The 23,632-nt window shown below is 51.3% G+C and overlaps 2 protein-coding genes and 1 long non-coding RNA gene across 6 annotated transcripts in view; 1 reads left to right on the forward strand and 2 right to left on the reverse strand.

Annotated features, from left to right (window-relative positions):
- LOC101008635 (mucin-17) overlaps positions 1-11,990 on the reverse strand; it is a 28,527-nt gene extending 16,537 nt beyond the window's left edge. For both annotated transcript variants that reach the window (XM_031665533.1, XM_031665534.1), the window contains exons 1-3: positions 11,386-11,990; positions 1,053-1,154; positions 1-668 (exon numbers count right to left, since the gene is read on the reverse strand). The exon at positions 1-668 is cut by the window's left edge and continues 1,237 nt beyond it. In XM_031665533.1, the coding sequence (XP_031521393.1) occupies positions 1-668; positions 1,053-1,154; positions 11,386-11,467 (852 nt within the window). In that variant the 5' untranslated portion in view covers positions 11,468-11,990. The remainder of the gene's footprint in view (positions 669-1,052; positions 1,155-11,385) is intronic.
- Positions 11,991-12,647: 657 nt separating this feature from the next.
- Positions 12,648-23,632, reverse strand: part of LOC101008980 (mucin-12) — a 60,704-nt gene continuing 49,719 nt past the window's right edge. For 2 of the 3 annotated variants that reach the window (XM_031665530.1, XM_031665531.1), the window contains exons 4-12: positions 22,071-22,198; positions 21,676-21,740; positions 18,373-18,521; positions 17,929-18,003; positions 17,677-17,839; positions 16,779-16,940; positions 15,189-15,265; positions 13,194-13,282; positions 12,648-12,986 (exon numbers count right to left, since the gene is read on the reverse strand). In XM_031665530.1, the coding sequence (XP_031521390.1) occupies positions 12,945-12,986; positions 13,194-13,282; positions 15,189-15,265; positions 16,779-16,940; positions 17,677-17,839; positions 17,929-18,003; positions 18,373-18,521; positions 21,676-21,740; positions 22,071-22,198 (950 nt within the window). In that variant the 3' untranslated portion in view covers positions 12,648-12,944. The remainder of the gene's footprint in view (positions 12,987-13,193; positions 13,283-15,188; positions 15,266-16,778; positions 16,941-17,676; positions 17,840-17,928; positions 18,004-18,372; positions 18,522-21,675; positions 21,741-22,070; positions 22,199-23,632) is intronic. The other variant, XM_031665532.1, reaches the window with a different exon arrangement.
- On the forward strand, positions 13,745-16,498 carry LOC116274556. The gene is made up of 4 exons (XR_004183309.1): positions 13,745-13,810; positions 15,272-15,409; positions 15,613-15,681; positions 16,414-16,498. It is a non-coding gene; the product is annotated as an uncharacterized LOC116274556 (long non-coding RNA).

The raw sequence follows: 23,632 nt of genomic DNA on the forward strand, positions 1-23,632 counted from the left end.
GGTGCTGACAGGCATAATTGTTAATGGAGTGCTTCCTTCACTAGGAGTTGAGGTTGGCATGCTGGTACCTTCAGCAGTTGTAGGAGATGAACTGGCTTCAGTAGAAATGGTCACAGGTGTGCTGGTGTCAACAGGAGTTGTTGAAAGGGTGCTAGCCTCAGAACTGGCCACCGGCGTGGTGCTGACAGGCACAATTGATAATGGAGTACTTCCTTCACTGTCAGTTGATTTGGGCATGGTGGTGCTTTCAGGAATAGTAGGACATGAACTGGCCTGAACAGAAGTGGTCAGAGGTGTGCTCGTATCAACCACAGGTGTTAAAGACGTGCTCGCCTCTGAACTGCTCTGAGGTGCAGTGCTGACCAAATCCGTTGTTGATGAAGTGCTTTCTTCAGTCAGTGTTGACATGCACATGTTGGTGCCTTCGGGTGTTTTAGGAGATGAAGTATCTTCAGTAGAACCGGGGAAAGGTGTAGTGGCGTCACTGGTAGATTCTGAAGTTTTTATGATTTGTGTTCGTGTCCTCCTGTCACTGGAGACACCAGAAGTGTCTGAATCCACACTGTACTCAATCAAGGTCATCTCAGGGTTGGCGCTGTCTCTCAAAGATATTCCTTGCTCCACGAAGTTTGTAGGTGTTGTGCCTATGGTGATGTTCGCCACAGAACCTGTTTAAGATACAATGATGTTTTCTTTAGGAGTTTCTTCGGGTTCTCTATGTCAGGAGTGATTGTTTCAGTTGGGCTTTTTACTGAAAATGTGTTCAGATGAGTGATGTCATTATGCATTTTCAGGATGAAGTGGAATCAGTTTCTCCAGTGTTTTAGTCTCTCCTGCCTTCCCTTCTACACTGTTAGGAATTGAACTCAACCTGAACCCCCTTTCTTCCACAGTCCCTGCTTGGGTGATTCCATGCCTGCCCATAATTCCTGGCCCCAGATCACAAGCCATCACACACTGTAAAATGTGGCAGCTTCACCAGCCTGGCAGGGGTCGCTCTAGCCCTTTTGCAGGTAAGCCATCTTCCCAGATCTTGGAGTCCGTTGCCTTACCTTTCTCAAAGCTCTGAGACAGCTGCTGGCACTGAGGGTCCCAGAGGTCCCCTTGGGAGATGCACCCTCCTCCATCCCACACAGCCCTGTTCACACTGAGGTCTGAAAGAGACAAAGGGAAGTTAGTTTCCCAGAGTCACGATCCTCCTTCATTTTCTTGAAGCCTCTGAGTCTCTACTCCCTGCCCTGGAAAGTCCCTGGTCCCTGAACCAGCTTGCTGATTTCAGTTCAAAATCGGCCATGAGGATCCTGACCCAGAAAGTAAAGCAAGAAGATGGGGCAGGGGGTTTGCTCCCCAGGCTGGGAGAGGTCCAGCAATGTCAAATTGTGCAGGTGGCATGTGCCCGTAGTTCCAGCACTTTGGGAGGCTGAGGGGAGTGGATCGCTTGAGCCCAGGAGGTCAAGGCTACAGTGAGCTATGATTGCACCACCGCACTCCAGCCTAGGTGACAGAGTGAGACCCTGTCTCTACAAAATTTTATAAAAATTAGCTGGGGATGGTGGCACGCGCCTGTAGTCCCAGCTACTCGGGAGGCTGAGGTGGGAGGATCACTTAAGCCCAGGAGATCATGTTTATAATGAGCTATGATGGCACCACTGCACTCCAGCCTGGGTGACAGAGTGAGACCTTGTCTCTAAAATAAATAAATAAATAAACAAATAAATAAATATTTTTTAAAAGAGAGAATATGACCTGTTAGAATATCATGCTAACAGACTGGGCGTGGTGGCTCATGCCTGTAATCCCAACACTTTGGGAAGCTGAGGCAGGCGGATCACAAGGTCAGGAGTTCGAGACCAGCCTAGCCAATATGGCAAAACCCTGCCTCTACTAAAAACACAAAAATTAGGGCATGGTGGCATGTGCGCCTATAGTGCCAACTGCTTGGGAGGCTGAGGCATAAGAATCACTTGAACCTGGGAGTCAGAGGTTGCAGTGAGCCGAGATCACACCACTGTACTCCAGCCTGGGTGACAGGGCAAGACTCAAAAAAAAAAAAAAAAAAAAAAATGCCCACATTGTAATCGCAATTTGAAATATATAAGTGAGTGGTTGATTTAGATTTGTGATTTTCCATTAGAATCTTGTAAGGTTGTAAACTTAAAACATTTAAAAGAATTTAAGATTCAACACATGTAAACATTTAATTAGACTCGTAGAACCATCTACGTGTGGGGAAGTTTTAAAAAATGTACATTTAATTTATTAGATTTATGGAATTTCTTAAGTAATCGGGAAGTTTAATTTATGAATTTAATGAAGTTTAATTTATGAATCAGACAACTGGAGTCCTTCAATAGAAAATAAAATGTACAGTCACATATTCTTAGCTAGAAAAATTATTTTAAAAAGACAAGAATGATTCATGCCAGATGTTGTGAATGTTGCCTTGTTTGGTGCTGGGAATTTTTGCATTCCGTTTTTCTTTTATTTATTATTATTATTATTTGAGACAGAGTCTCGCTCTGTTAGCCAGGCTGGAGTGCAGTGGCACGATCTCGGCTCACTGCAACCTCTGTCTCCCAGGCTCAAGCAATTCTCCTGCTTCAGCCTCTCGAGTAGCTGGGATTACATGCACGTGCCACTGCCCGGCTAAGTTTTGTATTTTTAGTAGAGACGGGGTTTCACCATGTTGGCCAGGCTCGTCTCAAACTCCTGACCTCAGGTAATCCACCCGCCTTGGCCTCCCAAAATGCTGGGATTGCAGGCGTGAGCCACCGCGCCTAGCCAATTATTTAAAAGTTTTTTTTTTTTTAGAGACATGGGTCTCACTATGCTGCCCAGGTTGGTCTTAAACTCTGGGTCTCAAGGGATCCTCCTGCCTCAGCCTCCCAAAGTGCTGGCATTACAGGTATGAGCCACCACATCCAGTCCAAAATAGTTTCTATAACTGTGTTCTGTATGTGCAATAATTCAATAAAAACATGGAAAAAATGTGTATATAAACAAACAGAACTTCTAGAGATAAAAAAAATACACCAGATGGGATTAAGGACAGATTAGACATTGAAGAAGAAAATGAATAATGATGTGAAGGGATGGCAATAGAAACTATCCACATTGAAAGATGTAAAGAAAAAATGAGCCGGGCGTGGTGGCTCTTGCCTGTAATCCCAGCACTTTGGGAGGCCGAGATGGGCAGATCACAAGGTCAGGAGTTCGAGACCAGTCTGGCAAATATGGTGAAACCCTGTCTCTACTAAAAATACAAAAATTAGCCGGGCTTGATGGCGTACACCTGTAGTCCCAGCTACTCAGGAGGCTGAGGCAGAAGAATCACTTGAACCGGGAGGTGGAGTTTGCAGTGAGCTGAGATCACGCCACTGCACTCCAGCCTGGGTGACAGAACAAGACTCCATCTCAAAAAGAAAAAAAAAATAAAAATAAAAAAAATAATTTAAGGGTGGGGTGCAGTGGCTCACGCCTGTAATCCAAGCACTTTGGGAAGCCCAGACAGGCAGATCACTTGAGCCCAGGATTTCGAGACCAGCCTGGGCGACATCATGAAGCCTCCATCTCAACAAAAAGTACAAAAATTTGCTGGGCATGGTGGCGTGCACCTGTAGTACCAGCTACTTGAGAGGCTGAGGCAGGAGAACTGCTTGAGCCCGAGAGGTGGAGGTTGCAGTGAGCTGAGATTGCATCACTGCACTCCAGCCCAGGCAATGGAATGAAACCCTGTCTAAAAAAAAAAAAAAAAATTTCTGTTTTACAGATTATCAGTGAGTGTTGGGACAACACTCACTGATATATTAAGCAGCCTAATATATACGAGTACGTAAAGGCAAGGAGAAAAAGGGGTAACTAAAAAATATGTGAAGAAACAATGGCCCCAAATTTTCAAACTTGATAAAAACTATAAGCCAACAGCTCCAAAAAGTTCAAAATCCCCAAACACAAGAAACATGAAGAAAACTACCAGGGCACTCAGATTCTACAGATATTAAAATGGAGATCTGTAAACAACTTTATGCCAATAAATTTGACAACTTAGATGAAATGAACAAATTCTCTGGAAGACACAAACTAGAAAAGCTCACTCGAGAATAAATAGATTGGCCAGGCATGGTGGTTCATGCTTGTAATCCCAGCCCTTCAGGGGACCGAGGGGCAGTGGATCACTTGAGATCAGGAGTCCGAGACTAGCCTTAGCAATAAAGAGAAAGCTCATCTCTACAAGAAATATAAAATATAAAAATTAGGGCTGGGCGTCGACCCTAGGTGACCCATCCCCAACCTCACTTACTACCTTTCATCCCACTGGGATCTTGCAAATTAATGTAATTTAATACAATATGATTTCTTTTTATTACTTTTAATGTAGCAAGATGGGGTCTTGCTACATTGCCCAGATGGTCTCAAGCTCTGGGTCCAAAGTGATCCTCCTGCCTCAGCCTCCCCAAATGCTGGAATTACAGACATGAGCCACTGTGTCTGGCATATTATCTTTCAATAATGAAAAAATAAAATAGGCTGGGCGTGCTAGCTCACACCTGTAATCTCAGCACTTTGGGAAGCCAAGAGGGGAGAGCTGCTTGAGGCTATGAGTTTCAGACCAGTCTCGGAAACATAGCAAGACCTTGTCTCTCCCAAAAATCAAAAAAATTAGCTGGGCGTGGTGGTGCGCGCCTGTAGTCCCAGCTACTCAAGAGGCTGAGGTAGGTGGATCACTTGAGGCTACAGTTTGAGATCAGCCTAGGCAACATGGCGAGATACTACCGCTACTAAAAAAAAAAATTAACCAGGTGTGGTGGTGCATACCTCTAGTCCCAGCTAATCGAGAGGCTGAGTGGGGAAGACCACTTGAGCCCAGGAGTTCAAGGCTGCAGTGAGCTATGATGGCGCCACTGCACTCCAGCCTGGGCAACAGAGAGAGGTCATATCTCTTAAAAACCACAAGCAGTCTTTGAACAAAGGGCCTTGCATGCCCATTTTGCTCTGGGCCCTAAAATTATGTAATCGGTTTCGTCTAGAACCAGCTGAGAGGTCTCACCCCCATTATCTCAGCACTATGAGCGGCATGAAGTCGCTTAGTCTGTGGGGTGCTGGTGGCCGGCTACCTAAGACAGAGTGTGCTAGGGATGGAGAAGCAAGGCCGAGTGACCAAGGCCAACGAGGCCTCACGGCTCCCATAGCCAGCCCTCCTTATGGCAAAGCCAGGCCATCGGCCCAGGCCCACAGCAGAACTTCCTGGAAACAGTACACTCCTGTCCCTGCCTGGGCCTAGCCCCTGCAGGTAAATCCAGGCAGATATAGGAGGCCAAGGGCTCCCCGTGACCATCTTCACTCCACTGTGCTCAGTAGGCTCTGACCCACTGACCCTAAGAGGAGGGAAGAGGGTTTAGTGAGAGGGAAGTAAGAAGACTTTGCAGGGGTGAGTATAGGAGATAAGGAGAGAGAAGGGACTGGGCCTTGGACAGTGTTATTGGGGTGAGGCCTCCACGCACAGCAAACACTCAGTTCCGTAATATCCACTGTGTGGGCTCCTCCATAACTGCTTTCTTTTATTTTTATTTTTTCTTTCTTTGTTTTTTTGAGACAAGGTCTCAGTGTTAGTCGGGCTGGAGTGCAGTGGCGCGATCGTGGCTCACTGCAATCTCCGCCTCCTGGGTTCAAGCAATCCTTCGACTTCAGTCTCCCAAGTAGCTGGGACTACAGACATGCGTCACCATGCCCAGCTAGTTTTTGTTTTTGTTTTTTTTTTGGACAAAGAGTCTTGCTCTGTCACCCAGGCTGGAGCGCAGTGGCATGATCTTGGCTTGCCGCAACCTCCACCTCCCAGGTTCAAGTGATTCTCCTGCCTCAGCCTCCCGAGTAGCTGAGATTACAGGCACACACAACCATACCTGGCTAAATTTTTTGTACTTTTAGGAGAGACGGGGTTTCACCATGTTGGCCAGGCTGGTCTCCTGACCTCACATGATCCGCCCGCCTTGGCCTCCCAAAGTGCTGGGATTACTGGCACGTGTCACTGCACCTAGCCTATATTTTTTGTAGAGACAGGCTTTCACCATGTTAGCCAGGCTGGTCTTGAACTCCTGGCCTCAAGTGATCTGCCTGCCTCAGCCTCCCAAAGTGCTGGGATTACAGGTGTGAGCCACCATGCCCAGCCTCTTTTTTTTTTTTTTTTTCTTGAGATGGGGTCTCCCTCTGTTGCCCAGGCTGGAGTGTAGTGGTGCAAACATGGCTTATTGCAGCCTCCACCTCCTGGCCTCAAGTGATCCTCCTACCTCAGCCTCCCAAGTAGCTGGGACCACAGATGCACACCACATTGCCTAATTTTTAAATTTTTTTGTAGAGATAGAAGTCTCCCTGTGTTGCCCAGGCTGGTCTCAAACTTCTGGGCTCAAGCGATCCTCCCACCTCAGCCTCTCAAAATGCTGGGATTCCAGGCATGAGCCACCCACGCCTGGTCCTCTAATTGTTTTCATGTTGGCTCTGTTCTCCCCAACCCCATTAATTTTTTCTCTTTTTTTAGAGACGTGGTCTCCGTCTGTCACCCAGACTGGAGTGCAGTGCTCAGGTGGGGTGCTGGTGGCCTCCCCACTGGAGGGCCATGGGAGGTGGGAGGATCGGGTGGAAGAGAAGGAGGCAGAAGCAGTTGGGGTCACACACCCCTGCCTTCTCCTCACTGGTTTCCTCCCTTGCTGTTTTTTCCAGCTAATAGCAATTTCTTTTTTCTTCTTCTTTTTCTTTTTTCTTTTTTTTTTTTTTTTTGAGATAGAGACAGAGTCTCACTCTGTTGCCCAGGCTGGAATGCAGTGACCATCTCTGATCACTGCAACCTCTGCCTCCCAGGTTCAAGTGATTGTCATGTCTCAGCCTCCTGAGGGGTTGATATTACAGGCTTGTCACACCATGCCCAGCTAATTTTTCCATTTTTAGTAGAGACGGGGTTTTGCCAAGTTGGTCAGGCTGATCTTGAACTCCTGACCTCAAGTGATCCACCCACCTCGGCCTTCCAAAGTGCTGGGATTGCAGGCGTGAATCACTGTTCCTGGTCAGCAATTTCTTTTTTTTAAAAAAAAGACCAGCTCCCTCCCATCAAAAAGTGGGCAAAGGACATGAACAGACACTTCTCAAAAGAAGATCTACAAATGACCACCAAACATATGAAAAAATGCTCAACATCACTAATCACCAAGGAAATGCAAATTGAAACCACAATGAGATACAGAATATATCCCAGTCACAATGACCATATGACCATTATTAAAAAGCCAAAAAAAAAAAAAAAAAAACCAAATAGATGTTGGCATGGATGTGGTGAAAAGGGAACGCTGATACATTGCTGGCAGGAAGTAAATCAGCACAACCTCTATAGAAAACAGTATGGAGATTTCTCAAAGAACTCAAAGTACATCTGCCGTTTGATCCCGCAATCCCACTACTGGGTACCTAACCAAAAGAAAACAAGTCACTGTATCAGCCGGGCGCAGTGGCTCATGCCTGTAATCCCCGCACTTTGGGAAGCCGAGGCAGACAAATCACTTGAGATCAGCAGTTTGAGACCAGCCTGGCCAACATGGCGAAACCCCCATCTCTACTAAAAATACAAAAATTAGCCAGGCGTGGTGGTGGGCACCTGTAATCCCAGCTACTCGGGAGGCTGAGGCAGGAGAATCATTTGAACCTGGGAGGCGGAGGTTGCAATGAGCCGAGATAGTGTCACTGCACTCCAGCCTGGGACAGAGTGAGACCTGTCTTAAAAAAAAAATAAAAACCAAAAATATATATATTTTTAATTTTGAAAGGTCTGCTCCCCATGCCCCACCCTGGCAGGGTCTCCCCTCATTCCTTTCTGCTGTCAGCTGAATTGAAACCCTAAACCCCAGTGCTCCAGAAGGTGGCCTTATTTGGAGATAGGGTCTTTGCAGGGGATCGAGTTAAACTGAGGTCACTAGCATGGGTCCCAACCCAACACAGAGACAGATACACCTACAGCAAGATGAGGTAAAGATGGAGGCGGGCCGGGCACAGTGGCTCAGGCCTGTAATCCCAGCACTTTGGGAGGCCGAGATGGGCGGATCACGAGGTCAGGAGATCGATACCATCCTGGCTAACACGGTGAAACCCCGTCTCTACTAAAAAATACAAAAAACTAGCCAGGCAACGTGGCGAGCGCCTGTAGTCCCAGCTACTGAGGAGGCTGAGGCAGGAGAATGGCGTAAACCTGGGAGGCGGAGCTTGCAGTGAGCTGACATCTGGCCACTGCACTCCAGCCTGGGCAACAGAGCAAGACTCCATCTCAAAAAAAAGAATGGAGGGGATGCATCTACCAGCCCAGGAACGCCAGAGATTGCCACCAACCACCCGCAGCCAGGAGAGAGGCCTGGGACAGACCCTCCCCTGGCGACTTCAGAGGGAGCATGGCCCTGTGACGCCTCGGTTTTAGATTTCCGGCCTCCAGGACAGCGAGGCAATCCATTTCTGTTGTCCTAAGGCACCAAGATTGCAGTACTTTATAATGACAGCCCCAGGGAGCAACAACTACAGTTTTTTCTGGTCGCCTGTGGTTGCAGGGGTGGGTTTGAGGCAAGGAGAGTTAGTGCAGATTCCTGGAAGGCTCCCTGGAGGAGGTGGGTGTTTTTGGTTTTTTTGGAGACAGAGTCTCACTCTGTCATCCAGGCTGGAGTGCAGTAGTGCAATCACAGCTCATGGCAGCCTCGACCTCCCAGGCTCAAGAAGTCCTCCCACCTCAGCCTTCCAGGTAGGTGGGACACAGGCATGCACCACCATGCCCAGCTACTTTGTTGTGGAGATGGGGTCTTGCTATGTTGCCCAGGACGGTCTCAAACTCCTAGGCTCAAGTGATCCTTCCACCTTGGTCTTCCAATAGGCCTGGGATTATAGGCATGAGCCACCGCACCAGGCCTGGGAGGGGAGCCTTGTTGATGGGAGTAGGGAACTGAGGTAGACATTTGAAGTTTCCTTAGAATCTCTCAGGAGGGTACCGGGCGCAGTGGCTCATGCCTGTAATCCCAGCACTTTGGGAAGCCGACGCAGGTGGATCACCTGAGATTCCGAGTTCAAGACCACCCTGGCCAACATGGTGAAACCCTGTCTCTACTAAAAATACAAAAATTAGCTGGGTGTGGTAGCGTGTACCCGTAATCCCAGCTACTCGGGAGGCTGAGGCAGGAGAATTGCTTGAACCCGGGAGGTGGAGGTTGCAGTGAGCTGAGATCATGCCACTGCACTCCAGCCTGGGTGGCTGAGACAGAGACTGAGACTCAGACTGAGTATTTGACTGAGACTGAGACAGAGACTGAGACTCAGACTGAGTTTTTGAGACAGAGACTGAGACTCTGTCTCAAAAAAAAAAAAAAAAAAGGAAAGAAAGAAAGAAAAGAATCTCTCGGGGACAAGAATGGGATGGTGATGGAAGTGTTAGATGGGGAAAGAGCCCTAGACAGGGATGCGGGGAGGACAGAGGGATACCTGCCATGGACAGGTGACTGAGCACTCAGGCCTTGGTGGCCCTCATGCTGGGTGTGGGGGTGAGAGGGCATTTGTGACAGCAGGGCAGGGCTGGGCCAACAGACAGGACGTTGTGTTTTGTTGACATTCAATACAACCAGGTGATCTGCAGGGTGAGAGGGTGTGTCTGCTGGGAAGGACCAGGCTGAGGTCACTGCAGCTCTCTCTCTAGACCCACGCCCTGCCCTGGTATCCCCAGCCCCATGACTTGAGTGGGGGTGGGGCTATGAGTCCCTGGAAAGGGGACATGGAAAGGGTCAGAGGCTGCTCAAAGCTGGCCAGGGCCCCAGAGGACAGCCGATGCCAGTCGCAGAGACGGAGGAGCCACAGAATCCTGGAAAGCAGGAACAGGGTCTGAAAGGTCACATTCTACAGAGGAGGAGACTGAGGCTAGGGATGAAACCAGTGATAACATGCAGAAAGTTGGGAGAGGCCAGGAGGGGGCCAAGGAGAGGTGGGGAGAAGAAGAAAGAGAAGAGAGGGGGAAGGAAGGGGTTAGAAGAACCCAGGAAGAGGGAAGGGAGGAGCAGAGAGAAAGAAAGGAGGGGGCCGGGAGCGGTGGCTCGCCCCTGTAATCCCAGCACTTTGGGAGCCCAAGGTGGGAGGACCACCAGAGGTCAGGAGTTTGAGACCAGCCTGGTTAACATGGTGAAACCCTGTCTCTACTAAAAATATACAAAAATTAGCTGGGCATGGTGGCGCGTGGCTGTAATCCCAGCTACTCAAGAGCCTGAAGCAGGAGAATCGCTTGAACCTGGGAGGTGGAGGCTGCAGTGAGCCAACATCACGCTACAGCACTCCTGCCCGGGTGACAGAGTGAGGCCCCGTCTCAAAAAAAAAAAAAAAAAAAAAAACAAAGAAAGAAAGAAAGAAAAGGAAACCGAGCAGGGAGGAGGGTTGGGAGGGAAACAAAAGATCATGGCTAAGATGCTGTTATTAGAGACACATCACCAAGGGTCTGGGAGGCACAGCAAGTGCAAGGAAGGGAGTGTTTTCATTATGACGAATGGGCTGGCAGGTCTGGGTGACATCGCCACAGGGTGACATCTCAAGGGGCAGGGACCCTGAGGTCTATGGGTCCAGTTTCTGTCTTGGTTCCCCTGCGCCCTTCTCTGGGGGTTGGTGAGGGGCAGAGGACACTTCAGGAGGGTCCAACTGGAACCACAGTTATCCCTCCTGCCCTGAGTCCCTGGGTCCCCATGACCAAGAAGCCCAAAGCAGCTGAGCTGGAATGATCCTCAGAGGTCCTAATGCCTTGTCTTTTGGGGAGACTGAGACGGGAGATGAACTGAGCAGCCCCAGGGTGCATAGCTGGTTCATGGCAGGATTAGAATCTGGGGCTCCTGAAACCCCATTTTGTGCCCGTGTGTTTATCCCGGAAACATTCCCTGGGGCACACAGCAGGGTGTGCTGGTGTGGGAGGTGACAGGGAGTTAGCGGGAACATTCACTGGGTAAGGACAGACCCTAACATGGGTTGAGCATCAGTCTTGTGCCAGGGATCATGCCTGGGGGTGGCTGTTGTCAGTCCTAGCAGCAGCCCTGAAAAGCAGGTGTTATTATTCTTATTTTCTGGAGGGGAGTCTGAGGCTCAGAAGGGGAAACTAAAGCTCAGAGACCCTCAACTGGACAAGGCTCCAATGCCCTGGCTCTTCCCGCCAAAGCTTGCTGGGGAGAGAAGAGAAGTCCAAGGGAGAGAAGAGAAGTCTGCCTGGGCACAGGGCTGAGCTCCAGGCAGAGGGCCCCCCTCATTGGTGCCTTGGAGGCAGCCCTCTCTCGGGGATGGGCAGACAGAGCAGGCTGGCCCCTGGGATGGGGGCCTCGTGGGCAGCAGGGCTTGGGGGTCACTTACCATGCTCTGCAGCAGCTTGTGGGGACAGGAGCGGAAGGACCAAGGTCAGCAGACACAGCGCCATGGTCCCTGGCCTCGGCATCGGAGCTCCGAGCACGTCTGACTTACCCGTTACCCCGGGAGGAGCTGGCAAAATGAGCCTCAGAGAAAGAAACTCATAAATAAATGGGTGCCAGAGACCTTTGGTCCCTGAGACACTGGGGACCAGGGGCCAGCCTGAGCCTGAGTCAGTCTGGAAGCTTCCCTCATGACTTGGGGCGCAGGGCCTGTTTCAGGCCAAAGGGCAGAGGGAGGGGGTGCCTCTCCCTGGCCCAGCAGCTCATAGGCATGAGGGTTATCAGCTTTATCACCCCAATAGAGGGGCAGCCCAGGGGGCCTGCAGGAGCCAGGGGGGAACTGATGAGACTCCCCCACCATGGGTGGTGGGAGATGGGCAAGAGGGGCCGGGCCTGAGCTGGGAAAGGAGGGAACCGCCTGCATTTGACCCTAACCCCTAGCAGGGACACCCCCTTTGTCTCTTTTCTAACCCTTCTTATTGGCTGGGTATGGTGGCTCACACCTGTAATCCCAGCAGTTTGGGAGGCTGACAAGGGCAGATCACTTGAGATCAGGAGTCTCAGATCAGCCTGGCCAACATGATGAAACCCTGTCTCTACTAAAAATACAAAAATCAGCCAGACATGGTGGCAGGCACCTGTAATCCCAGCTACTCAGAAGGCTGAGGCAGGAGAATCGCTTGAACCTGGGAGACAGAGGTTGCAGTGAGCCAAGATCATGCCACCGTACTCCAGCCTGGGCGACAGAGCAAGACTCTGTCTCAGAAAAAAAAAATAAATAAAATAACCCTTCTTATTGTCCTATAAGTATGCCCTGAAGACATGGCCATGCCTGGGCCAGGGAGTTGTTGGGTCCGGTCTGTGGGTTCCGAGGTAAGCACAGCTCCCAGGGCCATCTGGAGTGACCCTGCCCTGTGCAAGCCCAACACAGCCAAGTGCTCACTCCCTGGCCAACTGGGGTTGAACCTGAGGTCCTCTCCTGTCCCCAGAACCTGACCTTAGGCTTTTCTGCCACAGGGACCTCAGCAGGGGCAGGCCTAGCCCTGTCCTGACTGGAGCAGGGGAGGGGGCTCCCTGCCAGGACACAGGAAGGGGCCCAGAGCGTTTGTTCCATGACCGATTCAGCAGCCAGTCCTGGGAGGACTCTGACCCCCCACCTGACCCCCACTGCAGAAAGAGGGGAAGGAAACCTCTCACTTCACATTCTGAGCTTTAAGATTTGCTTTTATTGGTAGGGAAATTCCAGAGTGGGGAGTCACCCAGGAGGAGACAGGGGTGCTGAGGCTTCTGGGAGTCTGGGGGCTCCTGGATGGAAGGCCTCATAGCCCCCAGCAGGAGCACAGGCCCGGGACTGGCCAAGTCTGTCAGCTCTGATCAGGACCGGCTTCAGGGCCGGACTTCAGTCTCCTCTTGACCAATCCCGGGGGACTGCGGTCTGTGGTGGGCTCTGTGTGTGCCGCTCTCCTGTCCAGAGATAGATGAGGGTGGGAGGCCCCCACTGGCTCATACAGCAGATGCTACCATCTCCGGCCTCTGAATGTGGAGCTGGGGGGCGGGAGAGAAGAGGTGAGGCCAAGGGGCAGACCCTGGAAACGGGGCGCCCCAGGGGGAGGAGGGAGCCCTGGGGGTAGGAGGCATCCCCAGGAGGAGGAGGGAGTCCCAGGGGGAGGGAGGGAGTCCCAGGGGGAGGGAGGGAACCCCAGAGGAAGTGGAGCAGCCTCAGAGGGTGGGGGCAGCTCGCAGCTGAGTCACCTCTGTGCCTGAGTCAACAGTCTCCAGGGTGGGCCGGAAGTTGTTGTAGGCGTTCTCGAGGCTGAATCCGCTCTCCCTCAGATTCTGGTCTGTAGGGAGAGGCGGTGCTGAGTGATGGGAGCCTTGGTGGGGGTTGGGTGGGAGGGAGGACTCCGGGGCAGTGGGGATTTCTTCCAGCAAAAGAGTCAGCCCGGCATCTACCCTACACCCTTTCCCACTGCCGACCACCCCTCCGCCCCTGCATCACTGGGCAGCGGATAAGTGCCGAGCCTGCCTGGGGAGCCGCCCGCTGGACCCTGGAACAGGAGGGAGCGGAGCAGAACTCCCTCACATGCACGGGGTGGTAGCCTGGGCCACAGAGGAGCGTGCGTGCAGCCCTGGACTCAGGGATGAGGTCTGAGTGGAGCGGGAGGCAGGGCTGGCTCTGGGTCAGCAGGGCCGCACTCCCTCATAGCAACGGTAGCCATAGCAAGCAAAAGCGCTGCGCTTGGAATCTGCTTCCAGCATCCTCCCGGAGCACAACGATCACTTACTTCCTGGTCCCGCAGAACCACTCACTCTCTTGACTCTGGGACTCACCCTGCACCTCTGACCCCTCTTTTCCTGCCTCCTTCGAGGTCGGGGTCCTCATGCCCTACCTGTCCGTCTGTGGTGGCTCCCCGGGGCGGGGGGTTCCACTTTCACCCTCCTCACTTCTCACTCTGCATTCTCCCGGACGAATGGACAAATCTCTATTCCAGTCCGTGGTTCAGGCTGCAGACCCCTCCCGGAGCTTCAGACAGGCACCAGCCTTGCAGCCTTCCCCTCAGTACCCACCAGCCCCCCAACTCAGTGTGCCCCACCGGCTGCTTCTCCCCCATCCATCGGGGCCCAAGGGTCAGCTCAGACAATCCTGGAAATCCTCCCTCACTCCCTCTCCCTCACCCACCCTCTCAACCTCACCTCCACCACCCCCTCAGCCTCACCTCTACCAGGCTGTGTCTCCTCTTCCTCCCCCACCCCTCAGCCTTACTTCCTCCACCTGGTCTCCCTGCTTTAGTGCTCCCAGAATGGCCTTTTGAGTAAAAAAAAATTCAAAATGTGGCCGGGCATGGTAGTTCACGCCTGTAATCCTAGCACTTTGGAGGCCAAGGCGGGTGGATCACCTAAGGTCCGGAGTTCGAGGCCAGCCTGGCCAACATGATGAAACCCTGTTTCTACCATCTCTACTAAAAATACAAAAATTAGCTGGGTGTGGTGGCATGCCTGTAATCCCAGCTACTAGGGAGGCTGAGGGCAGGAGAATCGCTTGAACCTGGGAGACAGAGGTTGCAGTGAGCCAAGATCGCGCCACTGTACTCCAGCCTGGGCCAGAGAGCGAGACTCCGTCTCAAAAAAACAAAGTGGGGGGGCGCCAAAGCCCCTCAACCCCTCACCCCATTCCTGAAGCCCTGCCAACCTCACGTCCCTCACTTTTTGTGAGATTGACCTGCCTTCCCTTCCCCACCAAAAGCAAGCTCTTTCCCAACTGCAGGGTTTCTCATGCAGTCCCCCCACCTGGGGTGCCCTTTCCCTTATCCTCACTGGGATAAGGCCTCCCTGTACTGGGCTCCCCCTCTGTTGAAGGAGGAAGCGCACCTGCTTACCCACCTGCTCAAGAATTAGTCTCACCTCGGGGCTTATCTGATCCCCCATCCCCACCCAGGCTGGGTCAGGTTCTCCCCTCTGCTCCCTCTGCCCTGGGAATGGCCCTATCACCCTGCTTAGCTGAGTGTGCATTGGATGCCCTCACTGAGTTGGTCTCTAGGGACAGGATCTGGTTCTCAACCACTCCTGCACCCTTGCACACAGCAGGGGTGGTGTTTGGGTCCGGGGCTGCAGCGGGGGGAACGGGCTGTCAGCCACAGCCACCGTGAAGGGGGGCAGGACCCCACGTCACCCCCACAGGCACAGGCACCGCCCTGTCTTTCTTCACCCTCCAGCTCTGCTCATCCCCTTGCCCTTAACTAGAGGTACCTTCCCAGATGGTCGTCTTCTGGAAGGTGCCAGGGGTGCCTTCGTTTCGCCACTCTTGAGGCATATCATACTGTTGCCTGCAGACAGAAATGCCGTGAGCAGCTGTAGTCAAGGAGGCTGAGGAGGGACTTGGTGGACCCAGACCTTCAGCTTCCCTTGAGGGGACAGTCACAGCCACACCCCAAGTCAGAGACGGCAGCGATGATGGCAGAGAACAAAAGGTAGCATCACCATGGCTTCCCCTCTTCCAAGGCAGGCACTGGCCAGGCCTCCCGGCTGCCCCTCACTCCCTTTAGTGGGCCTCAGTTTCCATATCCGTGAGATGGGGGCATAGGGTAGCTCCCTTCAATTGCCGACTTCGGGCCAAGTACTGTGCCAGGGTTTCCCAGCAACCTTCACAGGTGCATCTTATCCCATTTTACAGCTGGGAAAAGCGAGACCCAGATGCTCCATCTCAGCTTCCCCATGTGGTGCCATGCTCTGTGGTGGCCAGGTGAGTGATAACTAACCACGGGGAATGTCATTACATAGTCTAATTTCCACACATAAGCTTCTGTTTCCAGTCTCTGTGTTATGGTTTGAACGTGTCCCTTAAAGTTCATGCATTGGAAATTTAACCCCCAACGCAGCAAAGCTGAGAGGTAGGACCTTGAAGACGTGATTAGGTCATGAAGGTGCTGTCCTCGTGAATGGATTAATGTCATTATCTCGAAAGTGGGTGTGTAATAAAAGCGAGTTCAGACAGCCGGGGGGCGGCAGCTCACGCCTGTAATCCCAACAACTTTGGAGGCTGAGGTGAGAGGACTGCTTGAGGCCAGGAGTTTCAGACCAGCCTGGGCAATATAGTGAGACCCTATCTCTACAAAACATTAAATTAAATTAAATTTAGGGCCGGGTGCAGTGGCTCACACCTGTAATCCCAGCACTTTGGGAAGCCAGGGTGTGTGGATCACTCGAGGTCAGGAGTTCGAGACCAGCCTGGCCAACATGGTGAAACCCCATCTCTACTAAAAATACAAAAATTAGCCAGGCATGGTGGAATGCACTTGTAATTCCAGCTACTCAGGAGGCTGAGGCACGAGAATCGCTTCAACCCAGGAGGCAGAGGTTGCAGTGAGCCGAGGTCATGCCACTGCACTCCAAGGTGAGAGCAAGACCCTGTCTCTTAAGGAAAAAAAAAAAAAGTGAGTTCAGCCCTCTCTTCCTCTCTGTCCATGTGATGCAGACTGCCTTCTTTCCATGCTGTGATGCAGCAAGAAAGTCCTGACCAGATGCAGCCCCTTGATCTTGGACTTCCCACCTCCAAAACTGTGAGCCAAATAAACTTCTACTGTTTACAATTACCCAGTGGTGGTATTCTGTTATAATAGCAGAAAATGAACTAAAACAGTCTGCCAAATTGATATATCTTATAGGAAGGCCGCCCTTTGCTGTACCCAGGGCTGGGAGGGTCTGGGCACCCTGTCTGGCCTCAGCCGACCTCTCTGACTATTGGCCTGGAAGGAGCAGAGCCTTAGGACATTCAGACAGTGGCTGCCCCAGGGTCTGTCCCCTGTCTCTGGGCCTGCGGTGCTGGCCTCACAAGCTCACCTGTGCAGTTTTCTCTGGGATAGGCTGAATAAGATGACCAGGATGATCAATGAGAGCAGCAGCACCGCCACCACAGCCCCCACGATGCCATACACGAGGCTCTTGGCGATGTTCCATTCACAGGTCTCTCCCCAGTACCAGTGTGTGTCCGTATTTGGGCACCTGGGGACACAGACAAACTCAGGCTGACCCCCCAGGATCCCTCACATCCAATATCCCAAGGGCAAACCCACTCTCCTAAACACAGGAAACCAGATCTCCCTCACTCCAAGGGCTGGAGCTCAGCCCCCAGAGAGCCTGGGTCCCTGACTTCCTCAGGCTGATGGGCACTGAAGGAGTTGGGGGGACCTGGAGACTGCAGATCAGGAATTGAAATGACTAGGGCTCAGGGGGACCCGAGAGTGTTGGGTGTCTCGTCCCAGACACATGCCATTCACCCATCTAATCTCTAATCGTCTGCCACCTAAATGGACCTGTTATCGTGTTTTTTATTTTGCACTTTAATTTATGGTCTATGGACTTAGTGCTCTGGCTGCAGCTAGAGGTAACCATGACAGCATGGCTGGGATGACGTAAGGGAAATTAACAATATAGATAGATAGAGGTAGAGATACAGACACAGATAGAGATAGAGATAGATTTGGAACTTGATAGCTTGAACTTTCTCAGGAAGGGATTGCCCAGCTCTGGGACCTCTGTGTCTATAATCTACTCCTACTCCTCACTCTTGTGGGTGTGGGGGGTGGGGATGAGGATACAGGGGAGAGGGATGTCCAGGAGTGGGGAGGAGGCACCTGCCAAGTTCTACTCAATCCCTCCACCCTGTGGGTGACTGCTGGGGAGGGGGAGGGCCCTACCACCAGGACAGAGTAGGCGCTGGGCTTGTGGGGACACTCACAGGCAGCGGGGGCCACTGCGTTGCAGCTGACACACGCCCAGATTACAGTTCATTTGGGACTTCGTTCCTTTGGTGCACTTGTTCACACAGGCCAGCTTCCCATCCAAGACATCCGCATAGTAGAACTGGGCATATTCTTTGGCAGCCTTCTGGGTGCATTGCTCTGGGGGAGAGGGGCGGGCAGCACGCATGAGCCTGGCCAAAGCACCCCAGCCCCCACTCTTAGTGCCCACACTCCACACAGCTGCTTACCCTGGAAGTCAAAGCCCAGTGTCACCGATGAATCCACGAAAGTGTCCTCTTCACTATAGCACAGTATGGCCTCTGCTGAGAGTGGATAGGAAGGAAGATGGAACAGAGACACTTCACTCTGCCTCCCTGGGGGTAGCCAGGCCTCTCTCTTCTTCTTTACTATGCCCTCCCGTGGGCCAGTACCCGTGGGGTCTTTGCCCACCCTAGACACGCAGCTGGGCTTATGAGGAGGCTCAAATGGGGATATGACAGCCTCAGCCTGGGACCGACAGGAGGCTGTTGGGAGCGGCTTTGGGATCTGGGGAAGGCATCCTGGGCCTGGCTTCTGGGTTCCTGTGGCAGGAGTCTTGGGAGTCCAGAAGAAAGAAGAGATAGGGGAGGGAGAGATCGAGGTCATGATCTCCAAGACGCCCACAGGTGTCAAGGGGTTTTAGGTGAGCCTACCTCTGCAGAAATCAGGATCATGAACTGTTTTGGTTTCATTCATAATCTTGGCCTTTACAATCTCTACCAGGTTTTCAAACAGTTCTTCATACTCTAAAGTGTAGTCTGCCTCCAGGATGACATCATTCTTGACCACGATGCTACCGTTGCTGGAAGTGGGAATTGTTTCATCAGTTACCCGTGTCACCACCCAGCCAGCAAGTGGAGACCAAGCACCCAGAGGGGTAATGGGAGATGAAGCAGCCATGTGCCCCACAGGTGAGAAAGAATACAGAGTCTTCCCCCCAGCAGCTGACCACCCAGACAGAGGGACGAGAGCAAAACGATTCAAGATCTCAAATATATCAGTGATCACAATAAATGCCAATGAGTGAAATTCATCTCTCGCAAAATAGAGGCTCTTGGATGAACAGGTGGAGAAATTTGAATCCCTGTGTCCTGTTGATGCGAAAGTAAAATAGTGCAGCTGCTATGGAAAACGGTATGGAGTTCCTCAAAAAATGTAAAATAGAATTAATGCATGATCCAGCAATTCTACTTCTGGGTATATATACAAAATAACTGAAAGCAGGTCTTGAATTTATATTTGTACCCTCGTGTTTTCAGTAGCATTATTTACCATAGCCAAAAGGTGGAAGCAAACCAAGGGTCCATCAACAGACAAATGGAGAAACAAAATGTGGTCAATTGTGGAATATTATTTAGCCTTAAAAAGGAAGAACAGGGCAGGAAGTGAGGTGGCTCATGCCTATCATCCCAGCACTTTGGCAGGCCAAGGTAGGAGGATTGCTTGAGGCCAGGAGTTCAAGACTAGCCTGGGCAACATGGTGAGACACCATCTCTACAAAAGATACAGAAATTAGCCAGCCAAGGTGGTGCACACTTGTAGTCCCGGCTACTCAGGAGGCTGCGGCAGGAGGATCGCTTGAGCCCAGGAGTTTGAGGCTGCGGTGAGCTATGATTGTACCACTGCACTTCTGGCAACAGAGCAAGACCCCATATTTTAAAATTTTAAAAATAAAGAAAGAAAAAGAAAGGTAAGTTTATAACCTAGAAGTTACTTCTTCAATAGCCAATGATGCAACTGAGGGGAGAGGTCTTGAGACAAGGCAAGTCACCTGTCACTGTCATTTTGAAAGATAAGTCAGTAGTAGGACTCAGGAGGACTTGAACAAAAAAAATCCTGAGCCAAAATGGAGAGAAAGACCAGGGTGCCAATGCTGAGCCAGGGGCAAGGTTGGGGCACCGGGACCCTCTCTTCCCTGCTGCAAGGACACAGCACTCTTGAGGCACCCTTCCCACTCCTCTGTTTGCCTCTTTCCACTCTCCACTGGGGGCTCTGGCTAGATCTTAAATGTTGCTGCTTTCCAGCTTCATTCCTGGGAGACCCTCGTTTTGTGCTATGACCCTCCCTCACCCCCGATCTGGGCCATCTCATCCCACTCCCAGGACTTCCAGTGACATCCATCTGGGGATACCAATGCCCGTGTCTCTCATAAGACCCTTTGGAGGCTGGGCATGGTGGCTCACGCTTGTATTTCAGCACTTTGGGAGGCCGAGGCGGGAGGATCACTTGAACCCAGGAGTTTGAGACCAGCCTGGGCAACATAGCAAGACCCCATCTCTGCAAAAATTACAAACATTAGGTCAGAGGCGTGGCTTACACCTGTAATCCCAGCACTTTGGGAGGCCAAGGCGGGCAGATGACTTGAGGTCAGGAGTTCAAGACCAGCCTGGCCAACATGGTGAAACTGTGTGTCTACTAAAAATACAAAATTTAGCCAGGTGTGGTGACATGTGCCTGTAGTCCCAGCTACTTGGGAAGCTAAGGCAGGATAATCACTTGAACCTGCAAGAAGGAGGCTGCAGTGAGCCGACATTGCACCACTGCACTCCAGCCCGGGAGACAGAGTAAGACTCTGTCTCAGAAAAAGCAAAACAAAAAAATTACAAAAATTAGCCAAGCATGATGGCACAGGCCTGTAGTCCCAGCTACTCAAGAGACTGAGATGGGAGGATTGCTTGAACCTGAGAGGTTGAGCCTACAATGAGCCGTGATTATGCCACTGCATTCCAGCCTGGGCAAGAGAGCAAGACCCTGCCCCTCGATCCCCCCAAAATAAGACTCTTTAGGGCATATTCCACTGCTGTATCATGCAACTACTCCATGTGGCTGGGCCCTGGGCACTTGAAAGTTGACATGGTGCACACCAAACTCATTACCTCCTTCCCCCATTCTACCTCTCATGACATTCCTTGACCCAGCACAGGGCACCCCACACCTCCAGCAGCCCAGAAATCTGCCCTCATTCCTCATTCTTCTCTCCCTCCTCTCCCACAGCAAATTCCATGGTCTGCTGATCCTGCCTCCCAAAGACCTTTCACACTGGACCCATTTGCTCCTATACTGTCACCTATCTGGTGTAGGCCACCATCATCTCCAGTACAGACTTCTGCTTATGCAATCTCCATCCTACAGCCAGACTGAGCTGTCTACTCTGCAGACTAGACACTATCCACTGTGGGCCTACACTGCTGATGCCGAAAGTCTGACTAACTTGGCATGAGCCATCTTTCCAACCTCCTGCCCAGTTACTGCTCCTTTGCTCTTAAGCACCCAGCTGTTCCGAGCGTCTTTAGGTTCCTGGAATCTGCCCTCCTCTCTCTCCTGTCTGGGCTCCTTCTCACTGATTCCCACTGCTGCAACTGCCTCTCCTTCCCTTCCCCCTCTCTGGATCATTCCTCCTCATGCTTCAAGCCTCAGTTTTGCTGTTACTTTTTTTTTTTTTTTTGTACAGATGGGGTCTCGCTATGTTGCCCAGGCTAGTCTCTAATTCCTGGCCTGAAGTGCTCCTCCCACCTTGGCCTCGCAAAGCATTGAGATTACATGCATGCGCCACCACGCCCAGCCTGTTGCCAGTTTTCCCAGAAAGAATTCCCTCTGCCTCACCAAGCTTTGCTTTTGGGACCTCTCCCAGGGCACCCTGTGTGCCCCTCACTGTAACTCTAAGCAGACTGCACAGCCACTTTTCCGTCTGTGTTCTGCCACTCTGAGCTCCAGGAAAACGGGACTGCTGTGTTCCCAGCACCCAGCAGGGGGTTGGCTTTCAACAAATGTATGTTGACTGGATGAATGAATGAAGAATGAATGGTCTCACAGCCCCCCGCACTTACCTAGCGGCTGCAGTCCTCTCTGACCCAACCAGGTATTGACATTCTAGCCATTCATGATAGGAGGAGGCAGGAAAGCAGGGACAAGGAGGATTTCCCCACATCTATAAATCTGCCCCCCAATATACTCACAGCAATCTCCGAATGTTCACCCCTCTATACTGTGGAAGATCGTCGCCCGTCAAAACGACATCCATCTGAAAGAAACAAGGCAGTGAAGGTCACACAGAGCTACAGCGTGAAGACTCTCCTGTTCCCCATCTCGAGGCAGCCCTAGGCACCCTTCTGTGGAGCCCACGTAAGATCCCATAGGAAGAACCACCACCCCAGGAAGCTCCCTCTGCCATAATGTGGGTCATGTGGGGCTGAAGGCTGGAAACTCTCAGAGGACCTCCTTTCAAGACTTAGGGAGACTGGTAGGGAGGGGGCTCATGAGCAGAACTCAGATCACTAAGTCAGGGTGCACTCCCCAATTTCCTCTCATGTGGGACATCACCCTGGGATGTCTGGGTGTGCCCTGGTCTTACCCGATTCTTGAAGAGGTTAGTGAAGTTCTGGTATTCCTGGGAGGATGAGTCATTCATCTGTTCTGTGAAATTTCTGTAAGTCACTTTCACTGTCATACCTAAAGTGGCATTGAGTTTTTCCGGGGTTTCTGTGGGAAAAGGCCATGGTATGCGTGAGACAGCGACCTCCCAATAATGTCCTCAAGTATTGATACAGTCTCTGCCTGTGGGTGTCTTGCAGGTGAAGGAAACTTAAGAGGAAGGTGGGGGTCACTGCCTGTCTCCCAAAACCCTTAGGAGCCAGTGGCCAGGAGGGGAAGGGACAGTACTAAGTACAGAAGCCCTCTGATGAGAGGGACAGGTGAGCTAATGGAAAGGGCCCTGGGCCAGGTGCTGTGGCTCACACCTGTAATCCCAGTGCATTGGGGAGATGGGAAGACCTGCCTGGGCAACAAAGTGAGACCCTGTCTCCACAAAAGTAAAAATATTAGCCAGGCGTGGTGGTGCACACCTGTAGTCCCAGCTACTCAGGAGGCTGAGGCTGGAGGATAACTTGAGCCCAGGAGTTCAAGGCTGCAGTGAACTATGATCTGCACCTCTGCACTCCAGCCTGGGCCACAGAGTGAGACCCTATCTCAAAAGAAAGGGAGATTCCTAAAACTAAAAATAGAGCTACCATACAATCCAGCAATCCCACTGCTGGGTATATATCCAAAGGAAAGGAAATCAGTACATCGAAGAGATCTCTGCACTCCCATGTTTGTTGCTGTTCACAATAGCCAAGACTCAGAAGCAACCCGAGTGTCCATCAACAGATGAATGTATAGAGAAGACCTGGTACATATACACAATGGAATACTATTCAGCCATTAAAAAGAATGAGATCCTGTCAATTGCAACAACATGGATGAAGCTGGAGGTCATTGTTAAGTGAAATAAGCCAGGCACAGAAAGACAAAGATTGCATGTTCTCACTTATTGGTGGAATCTAAAAGTCCAAACAATTGAACTCATGGAGGCAGAGTAGAAGGATGGTTACCAGAGGCTGGGAAGGGTAGTGGGGTGGCGGTGAGACGGAGGTGGGCATGGTTAATGGGTACAAAAAATGCATAGTTAGAAAGAATGAGTAAGACCTGCTATTTAACACAACAGCGTGACTATAGTCAATAAGAACTTAATTGTACATTTAAAAATAACTAAAATAGCTGGGTACGATGGCTCATGCCTGTAATCCCAGCACTTTAGGAGGCCGAGGCAGGCAGATCACCTAAGATCGGGAGTTCCAGACCAGCCTGGCCAATATGGTGAAACTCCGTCTCTATTAAAAATACAAAAATTAGCCGGGCATGGTGGCCCATGCCTGTAATCTCAACTACTCGGGATGCTGAGGCAGGAGAACTGCCTGAATCCAGGAGGTGAAGGTTGCAGTGAGCCAAGATCGTGCCACCACACTCCAGCCTGGGAGACAGAGTGAGACTCTTTCTCAAAAAATGAAAAAATAAAATAAAATAAAATAAAATAACGAAAATAGCACAATTGGATTGTTTGTGACATAAAGATTAAATGCTTGAGGGAATGGGCAC

The sequence above is a fragment of the Papio anubis genome, chromosome 4 (genome assembly GCF_008728515.1).
Source record: "Papio anubis isolate 15944 chromosome 4, Panubis1.0, whole genome shotgun sequence".
NCBI lineage: Eukaryota > Metazoa > Chordata > Mammalia > Primates > Cercopithecidae > Papio > Papio anubis.